Source organism: Sinocyclocheilus anshuiensis, unplaced genomic scaffold (genome assembly GCF_001515605.1).
Source record: "Sinocyclocheilus anshuiensis isolate Anshui unplaced genomic scaffold, SAMN03320099.WGS_v1.1 scaffold1015, whole genome shotgun sequence".
Lineage (NCBI taxonomy): Eukaryota > Metazoa > Chordata > Actinopteri > Cypriniformes > Cyprinidae > Sinocyclocheilus > Sinocyclocheilus anshuiensis.
The window spans coordinates 1,985,447-1,995,774 of record NW_015546029.1 but is presented as its reverse complement, the minus strand read 5'-3'; the positions used below and the strand labels follow the sequence as shown (position 1 = coordinate 1,995,774).

The following is a 10,328-nucleotide window of genomic DNA, read 5'->3' as shown; positions in this document are numbered from 1 at the left end:
CGTCCCACAGCCATCAGGCTGTCACAGACCACAGACAAATGAACAATTAATCTGGGCTTGTAATTGAATGGCACCCGGTATGATATTTTAATTGTTCAATTGGAGCTGTTTGGATCTCAGAACTTAATTGGAATGGGGTGATAGGGACTTTGGATGTCCTGTTGCATATTTGCTGGCGATTGCTCAGGTATTACCTGCAAGCTTGTTAGTCAGAAAATTCGTATCGCTGTGCAATTTCTTAGGCGTAAGAATCGCCAATCTGAACTCCACATCTAAAGGTGTTCATCACCCTGGTGCTTGGTAATAATGCTAACCAATACGACTGTTCACTTTGACCAATGATAGAAGCATCACTGGCGCCTGCCAGACCAACTGTCCGTCTACTGTTTTGGATCTAAAGAAACAAATTTCACGATTGAGAAGCCAGTAAAAATGGTTTGATGAAACAGCACTGGCTGGGTTCGAGCGACATTTGCTTTTAGTCACGCAGCCCCTTCTGTTCAACCCCTGGCTCTGTCAGCCGCACAGTGAATGTACTGCACGCTGGCTAACAAGACATCATGGCAGATCCAGGATCAGATCGTTGATTAAACTCTTTACTTTGCGTTTGTCCATAACTGATCCACCAATAACAAGAATAATGTTGTGTGTGAAAAAAAAAGAGAACCCCTGTATTATATTATATTATTGTTATTTTAATTTTATATTATTATAGTGTCAGAAAAAGAAAATTAGAGACAGTTGAGAGGGGAAATTGAATCAGGGAAATTGACAGTTGATTCTACATTTGCCATTTGAGCACCACAGCATGCCTGGCCAGTTTTTTATAAGTCATAGAAATAAAGCTGCTTTGAAAAATCAACAAGCCCTCTTACTAAAGTTTTATCTGTAGAGAAAATACCTTGGTCAATGATAGACGGTCGTCATAGCGATCATGCATAAATTTATCCATGTGTCGACTCACAGCCCACTTTTATCCTTCTACCCTTTTCCTTTCTTTTTTGCACCTTTTGATTGGAAGGTGGATGCCTCTGTTCAGCTGTTCCCTCCTACCCAGCGATTCCTCTTCCTCATTGAGGCATACCGGCGAAGACCTCCGTCTCCTCAAATTAACATGAGCAGGTGTTTTTCTCTGATGTGTTAATTAGGAGAAGCTGGTGTCATTATGCTTTAAGTGGATGTTACAAATAGAACATGTTGTTTATTTTCTCTTCTACTGAAAAAAAGTGATCAGAGCTGTCACGAGGCTCATGTGTCACTTAGAAAAGATCGTGGCTAATTACCAGGTGTTTAGAATCAGAAAGTACATGACTGTGGATTCTCCTGCGTCTGCTCTTGAACGAATACCAGATTGGTATAAATCATATCTTAATAAATATGATTTAAACAGTTGAATCCTGAGGTTAGATTGAGCATATTTTATTGAATGATTGTGTAGCGTTATGGCTTAAACAATGACAAAAAAAAGGATATGTTTGTGTTTTGTTTTGATATCCCTCAATTTATTTTTACAAACTTTTAAAAGATTTTTTAATTAGCTTTTTGCCTTTTTTCTCTCTTTTCTCATTTACTCTGCTTTTTAATGAACAACTTAAACTTTGCACCTCGCACAAAGTTATTGTATGGCTTCAGAATGCTTGAAATAAAGCATACATGTTGGCCTGCTTTTGTAGTGATAGTTTTGGATGACACAAGGAACAAAACGATCATCTTCTCATCTTGAGGTATAAATTCACTACATGCTATGAAATTTCCTTGTTTCCCTTGTGTTTACCACATGTTGTGATTGACCAGCAACAGACAAAATGCAATGTATTCGTATTCAGAAAACGCAAAATCAAACTTTTCATTGTTCACTGTACAAAATTGCAAATGAACAAGTGAGTTTGGTTTCAGCATCCAGCATGCATCACTCAGCCGGCAGATGTTGTATGCATTATCACTCTTGAAGCCTGTTACTAGACTCTGTGTGCATGCGGCTTTGCCCCCTGTGTGGTGATGCTGACACCCTTGTAATCCTGCTGTTTACTATTAGATGGCACAGGCTGTTGCACCAGAAGTTTTGCATGATAATATGGCATGACCAGCTGCTCAGCAGATGTTGTTTTTTGCGACTTTAGCATAGAAAGGTTAAAGGTGTCTCTGCTGCCCCTTGTGAGGATTCTCTGACCTCCTCTGTGGTGCGTTTCCGCACGCATTTTACTGTAAGCCGACTTGGTGTCACCAGCCCTGGTTTGTGTTGTTCTAACACCTGCCCTCGGGTTTAGGCAGATGATGCAGTAGCTGACAGCTGGACTAGCAGTGGTAAACATGTTAACATTTTAATCCTGTGTTTAGTCATTTGCAAAGTCAAAATTAAGTCAATTCAACAGATGAGCACCATCTAATCGTGTTCATTCTGTGTTTGGGATATTAATCTTGTGAATTTGATGCATGCACCCACGAAACAATGAGGGTTTTTAATGAAAACGGGTAATTTGTTTTCCCGTAGTTCTATGTAAAAGAAAAAGGTGTGAATGGGAGGTTGAGTTTTTAGTGTGCATGTATTTGCACAAGCAGTTTGAGGTCATGTGTTTTATTACTTTGCCATTTAAATATAGATTTCTTCTTTTCCCCAGGTGAATATATTAAGAATTGGAGACCTCGCTACTTCCTGCTAAAAACCGATGGGTCCTTTATCGGATACAAGGAGAAGCCACAGGATGCAGATCTTCCCTACCCTCTCAATAACTTCTCTGTTGCAAGTAAGTGATGCCTTCAAAGCAAGACCAGTAAAGTTTTGTACATCCTTTTTTTTCTTTTGTGAGCTCAGTCTCCGTGAATTAACTCAAGAGTGGATTCAATGATCTGTATTGAATCCAAAATAATGTCCATATGCTAATTTAACAGCTAACATTGCTAGCACAAATTAGCACTATGTGATTTTGAATTGTCTACTGTAGGGATAATTTCACATTTTATATTTTTCATGAACTCGAATTTTATAATGCTAGTCGTTATTTTAATTTCTCTCTGCCCATTAGAATAAAACGTAATGTCCCTTTAAATTACGAACATGTAAAATAACCTTTGTTATGATGCATAATTTGTGGTACATTTTTAAAGGCTCACAAAACAAGTTCAGAAATGTACCACTCAAACTGTTAAGGCAAATCTGAAATGATCAAGAAACACTGAAAATAAACTTCAGCCACTCTTTTCTATTGCCGAAATCCTTCCAGATGTGCAAAAATGTGATTAATTTAGCCTAAATTCAGTTTCACCTCATTCTTCTTATCTGAGTTTTTAAAATGATTTTAGTGGAATAAAATCATCAAAAGCAGTGACTTATTTCCTCTGGAACACAACTCAACCTCAAGCGCGTGGCTTTTAGCGCTGGTTTCTGGACACGTGCTGCGAGCAGCTCCCCAACCCTCCATCCGTCAAAAGGCCCAGCCAGGTTTTAATCTAAAGGCTGGAGGAGTGAGGGGTGGCCATACATCCGGCCTGGGCCGCTTGGCAGTGGAAGAGGATTGCCACATCTGTTGCAGAAAGCTGGGAGGCCAGGTGGTGCTGGGAGGCTGATAGCCTAATGCTCTCTCTGAAATGGCATCGCTCTCACCCCCTGTGCAACGAGCTGCCACCAGACTGCCTTCCTCCGGACCGCTCCTGTACACAGCCTGACCAGCCCTGCATCTGCTCCCTAGTATACCACAGTCCATATTGACCAATTTGTCTTTTTTAACAATGATTGCAGCATATGACAAAACGCTTTGCGCGGTGAGATCCACCAATTTGTTCCGTTTAGATCTTTCACCACCGCTGCCTTATAAGTACAGCTGGATTAAAAAAAAAAAAATGTATATGTAAATGACATATGTTTATATTGTCACGTTGCACACACACACGAGGGACGAGGAGACGCTGGAGAATATGTTGACAAGACTTTATTTGCACCAAGGAACCAAGGGAGACGAACACAGGAAGACGTACAACAGCGGACAGAGAACTTGGGACTGGGAACACATTTTATACACACACACAGGAGGAGGGGATGACGAGACACACCTGGGAGCAATAAAACCAAGGGAAACACCTGGGACAAATGAAATAAACTAATCAGGACAGGAACAGGAAACTAACCAAATAAGGGCATGGGTAGGCACATGGGGAGCAGGACACACACAAAACATGGAACAGAGTCTGACATATATAAATGTATATATATATAAAGATTTCTATTTCACATAAATTCAGTTTTTTTTTTTTACTTTCCATTCATCAAGGAATCCTGAATAATTTCTTAAGCAGCAAATCAGCATCTTAGAATGATTTCTGAAGGATCATGTGACACTGAAGACTGGAGTAATGATGCTGAAAATTCAGCTTTTCCATCACAAGAATAAATTACATTTTAAAATGTATTAACATAGAAAACAGGTGTTTTAAATTGTAACAATATATCACAATATTACTGTTTATCCTGTGTTTTGTCTTAGTGAGCATAAAAGACTTCTTTCAAAATAAACTGACCACAAACTTTTGAACGGTAGTATTCAACTGTAAGGAAAATATGAAACTTTTGTTCAAAATGGTATGAAAGTTTTTGAAAACCAACTTGAATACAAAGAGTTCATTTCTAAGTACTTTACACATTTTTTAAAAAAATATTTGGAAACTTTGTTTTTTAACCCTCTAAGCTTTTTCATTCAAAGCCAGTTCTCGCTAACATTTACAGAGCTGAATGCCATGTTTTGTCTCCTGATGTTTTTGTGCATTGGCACCCTCTCAACCTTAATTTGGACTTGTGTAAACCTTTAAGTGATGTTGCATGTTGCAAGCAGCGGAAGTCACAGCTTCTGGGCTGTTTAATTGGCATGCTAGCTTTCCTTAGCGACTCTTGCTTGAAGCAATGCTCGTCATCTGTGATCTAATGTGGCAAAGCAAACAATACTGTCAGCTCTGCCTCCTCTCCTCCTGAGGTGTCACATTCTGGCTGCTGTGACCTTGTTTTTCTGCACTCAGCGTGGGACTCGATTTTCCCCCTACTGCCCAGGTAGATGTTCTGTTCAGTGCATGGCTTCGTGACCTTAGCGGTGTCATCATTAACCTTCCTGTCTAAATTTAGGCCCTGCCGTCATTCAGAGGTGGCTGAAATTGGCCGACTGAGGGCCCTCATTATGGGACTGCTGTTGCGTTTCACCTGTCGTCTGGGCATTGTCCCCAAAATCTGCAGCGGCGATGAGCCCATTTGAACGTCACCTCTGCCCCCTGCTACTTTCATAAAGTATCTGAGAAATGCATTACTTCCCTCTGACTGGCCAGTGGCTGATGTGGCAGAGCTAAGCGCTGTATATGAAATGTTGCACCACATTCCAGCAAATGTACCTCTCGCTCGTTCATCTCACCGTGGCACTCTCCCACCCGCTGCCTCCTCTCTGCTAATGGCCATTTGTTTTACATTGGACTCGCTGATCCACTCTGTTTATCAAATAAAACACTCTGACAATGGCAAACACTTGCAGCCTGAGAGTTAGAAAGTGGGCTGGGTTTACTTTAGTATTCAGGTCAGATTTCTCCCTGCCTGTATATTTATATTGTGTCTGCGTTCTTTGTTTTTTTTTTTTCATTGTGTACATTAAATTTAATGTGGCTACTATTTCCTTTGGTCTGTCATTCCAGAATGCCAGCTGATGAAAACTGAACGACCAAAGCCGAACACTTTTATTATTAGATGTCTACAGTGGACTACAGTCATAGAGAGGACCTTCCACGTGGACACACTAGAAGAGAGGTGAGTCTCTAATGTAGAAAACACAACTATTCAGAGCATCGTTATATGCCCATTCCAACAACAATGTACAGTTGGCAACCTTTTTAATGTTATATAGTTGCTACAAGTAAACAAAACTGTTTATTTGGCCACCACCTCATACAAAAATGACAAAAAACACTACTACTTACTCATTTTAATTTAAAGCATTAATAATGACCATAGTAGAAAACAATATATACATTAGTAATTGCTTTGCTGATAATGTAGTGATTACATTTATATATTTAGCAGATGCTTTAAGCAATTCATCACAGATATATCACAGTGCACAATGCCAGGTTTATTAAAAAGCTAGATTAGGAAAATAAGCAGAGGTGAAATGCAGAAAAGAAGAAGAGGAACTTGTGTGTGTTTATGTGTTTTGTGTACCTACTTAACCACATTTTTATGACAAATTTGTACCAAGAAGTGCGCTGAACCTGACAAAACATTCTTTTGGGCACTCCTCATTTGTAAAAAAAAAAAAAATAGTATAAAAATAGTAAATAGAATAAATAAATAAATTTTCTCTTTTCTGTAATGCTGTGTGTGTTATGGTTAAGTTAGCTAAGTAAACATGTTTGTGTGTGTACACATTTTGGTTTAAAGTTGTGGAGTGGTTAAGTGCTTGCGGAAGAGGTAGTGAAGCTTAAATAAATGGGTGAATGGTTGATGGTTTACTGACCCCATTCTGGTTCTGGAGCCTTAAGTCCTTTCTTCAATTTGAAGTTTCTGTGATTTTCTTTGGACCGTATCTGTATACACCTTTCCTCAACAAGCTACATGATTTAATTTTGTGAATTTACCCTACATATGAGCAATAGTAATAGTGATGCTCACCTTTAGCAAACACAGATATTAATTTTCCCATCAGCGAGAGAAAAGACAACCCAAAAAGTTGTTTTACCAAAACACTGGCTCACATTATGAGCTGATCCTCTTTTAGATGTCAGTTCTTTTTAAATCTATAGACAACAAAGCATGTCCCATAAGAATGTAAGTGACAATGAACTGTCAGAAAGACAGAAAAACATCACATACATGCATTATTTGCATGTATGGAAGAACCAGAATCCTTAGAAAATTTGACAGCCAGACAGTGTCCACTTAAGTTGAACTGTATATTATTTATAATCTGCATTAGTTTTCAATTATTCAGTTGGCTGACAAATATGCTATTTTTTCTTGATTTGAAGTGCAAAAAACACTAACTTTTAGGAGGTTTAGGATTTTCTTTTCAAAAAGTAAACCTATTTTGTTTTGATTTTGATACTGTACCATTCAGCTCCGATAACTAGGATTTGTTTTCTCCCCTGTCCAAGAATCTGAGAAATATTTTCCTATTATTGTTGTCCGTATCTTTTTGGGGTCACCGAATAATGGTTGAGCAGACCATATAACAGCGTTTGAAAGAGACTGAGAGAACATCTAATCACACAAAAGATATGAACAGACACTGAGCCGTTTATCCTCGTACTCCTAACTTGCTTGTTTATCTATCACAGGGCATTGCAGTCCAATGCGCACTTTGGTTACCCCACACACACACACACACAGCTCTGAACAGGAGTGGGACACGGCGTACTGGCAGAGGCCCAGAAACTGCGAGCCTACATGTGAGGGAGGAGAGATGTGGCGACAGCTGGCATAATGCCAGACTGTATTCAAAGCCTGTATCTCTCATTAGCAAAAACCGCTCATTATACACCAAACCACTCCACACACATTCATCCACACGACCTTGAGAGGTTGCGCAGGACACTTGGTATATGTTACTGTGTTAACCCAATGGATCTTGAATTTTCTTTGGGATTTCAAATGCACCACATTTGGAATGTAACATCCGCCATGGGGTTTGTAGCTTCCACTGAAAAAAAGAGCCAGAATGGAAATCCATACATTATGTTGGAGATAATAAATATTTCCATCTCTTATTCTTTTTGAGGGTTCTTCACTAACAAATGGCAATGCACAAGAGTGCAAGTTTTCAAACTCTGCCTGGTAGGGTTGGATCAATACCAACATTTTTGCTTTGGTTTCGGAAGGCCCACCTTCCGAAAAAAGAAATGTGTTGTGATTGGTCAGTTGTCCCAGTGCGTTGTGATTGGCGAACAGCTTAGACGGTGTTTCAGTACTGCCCCGCCCCTTGCCAAAGCAGCAAGTTCCGTCTGCTCCGGTATAGTTAAGGATGGCGTCAATATTGCCATATCAATTTGAGCCGGATTCAGACCCCGAGAATATTGAACAAGAGGATCATACAGAACCTTTGCACGCTTGGATATTGCAAGACATATTAGAGTGGTAACGTTATTGTTGTTTTTGTTTGGCTAAATCACGTTTTAGATATGATGTCAACAACCGCTTAAACATAAGTGCATTTACTATGTACAGATAAGTGCAACGGTAATATGTATTATGTTTATTGTTCTTTAATTCTAACATTATAACATGAATTGCAGTGAAACTGTTATACAGTTGAATTTATTTATACCATAGTCTCATAATTGAAGTGTAAATTCTGCAGATTACATCATTGTTCAGTATTGTACTGTCAGCAATTTATGGAAAAAAAAAAACGCGTTTCTTCGACATGGTGAAAACTTGACGCTACAGCAGCTCTTCTTCTTCTTCGTTTTCTCTGATGCACTAACTCTGGAATGTGGTGCAACTCTGATGCACTCAACCAAGCGTTCTAACCACGACCTCGCCCCTCCCCACCCCCCAACCATTAGAATTTCCGTAGGCGGGAATTATTTTAATGATATTCTAATGGACCGCTTTGTGACATCACAATACCCCGGAAAACAACGCTGTAGTCCAAACCGTTCGTTGTAGTTATTGAAAAGGGATTTTTTTTTAAACTAAATATCTCCCTTTGGAGTGGACTTTGAGATTTGTTACTTTGTAGATCTTTATTATGCCCAAACATACACACTACACACTGACTAAAATTCAAAAAGTGAAAAGCATAATAGGACCCCTTTAAAACATTCAGTTCATTTTGGATGACACGTAATGCACGTGAACTTCACTGTAAGAAGCAGTTGCAACAGAAAAACGATTTATTATTAATAATAATTGTAATAAATAATTGTTCCACCAAGTAATATAGTTCAAATCACACAATGACCAATGTACCATTCAGCACATTTGTTATGACTTTATTTATTCCACCTAGTAGCATACATTGCTGTTCAAACATTTGGGGTCGGTATGATTTCTTCATGTCTTTAAAGTAGTTATGCTCACCAAGGCTGCATTTAAATTATCACAAATACAGTAAATTCAGCAGCCATTACTCCAGTCTTCAGTGTCTCATGATCTTTCAGAAATCATTCTAATATGCTGAGTTGCTGCTCAAGAAACATTTATTATTATTATCACTTTTTAAAACTTAATGCATGCTTGCTGAATAAAAAGTATGAATTCTTAAATATCTTACTGATCAACTTTTGAACATGATGTATGTGTGTATATATGTACATATCAGTTTTCATTCAGAATTCTTGCAATTCTTGCAAATTCCTCTAATACTCTTCTCAAACCATCAAAATAGACCAGCATAGCTAGACTGGGCAGGCTAGGAGATGTTGTTTAAGCCGGGTACCAAAATTTGATAAATTATGATATTATTATATACCACTGTATACTTGTAGTACTGTGCTATACCACATAGCCCTACTCTCCGCTTCTGTGAAATAGTGAGAAACTGCTAGCTTCGCTCAGATGAATCCATCATTATTAAACTAACACGTGCTCAAAAACATGAATGCACCACTGATTCTTCACAACAGATGTTGTGCTGCACGACAAATGAAAACTCAATGGAGGGAGACACTATTCGCAGAGAGGGGCGGCTTCCCCACTCATATTAGATTATACCGTCACCTAGTGAGAACGGCCTTGTGAATTACTCGGATGGTCTGGCCTGGTGTCTTCAACAAAGTAAAAAGGGCACATTCACATTTCAGTTTACATTTATAAGTGAACCATGTGTTAGTTTAGTGTGTCTCAAGTGTATTCTTGAAGTATGAAGAAGTGTTTTTTTGTTTTAATAAATGGCTTTGTGTGTGTTTCCAAAGGGATGAGTGGGCAGAGGCGATCCAGATGGTGGCAGATAAACTCCAAAGACAGGAAGAGGAACGTATCCAGTGTAGTCCCACCTCACAGATAGACAACATGGGAGAGGAGGAGATGGACACATCTATCAGCCATCACAAACGCAAGGTGCCTTCAAATACAGATTTTGATGTTTGCTGCAGACATCATAAGCCTGGGACATTAGGAAGCTGAATGGCACAAATCAGCAAATAGTTCAAGGAATTAAAAGAATAGTTCACTTAAAAATGAAAACTGGCTAAACATTTACTCACCCTCAGGCCATCCAAGATGTAGAGTTTTCTTATTGGAACAGATTTGGAGAAATTTAGCATTACGACACTTGGATGTATCCTCTGCAGTGAATGGGTGCCGTCAAAATGAGAGTCCGAACAGATGATAAAAGCATCACAATAATCCACTAGTAATCAACTTG

General features: G+C 39.0%; 1 protein-coding gene across 1 annotated transcript in view; it reads left to right on the top strand.

Moving 5' to 3' along the window:
* LOC107698756 (RAC-gamma serine/threonine-protein kinase-like) overlaps positions 1–10,328 on the top strand; it is a 106,808-nt gene that overhangs the window by 77,831 nt on the left and 18,649 nt on the right. Inside the window, exons 4-6 of the mRNA XM_016499856.1 lie at positions 2,619–2,744; positions 5,662–5,773; positions 9,877–10,021. Of these exons, the coding sequence (XP_016355342.1) occupies positions 2,619–2,744; positions 5,662–5,773; positions 9,877–10,021 (383 nt within the window). The remainder of the gene's footprint in view (positions 1–2,618; positions 2,745–5,661; positions 5,774–9,876; positions 10,022–10,328) is intronic.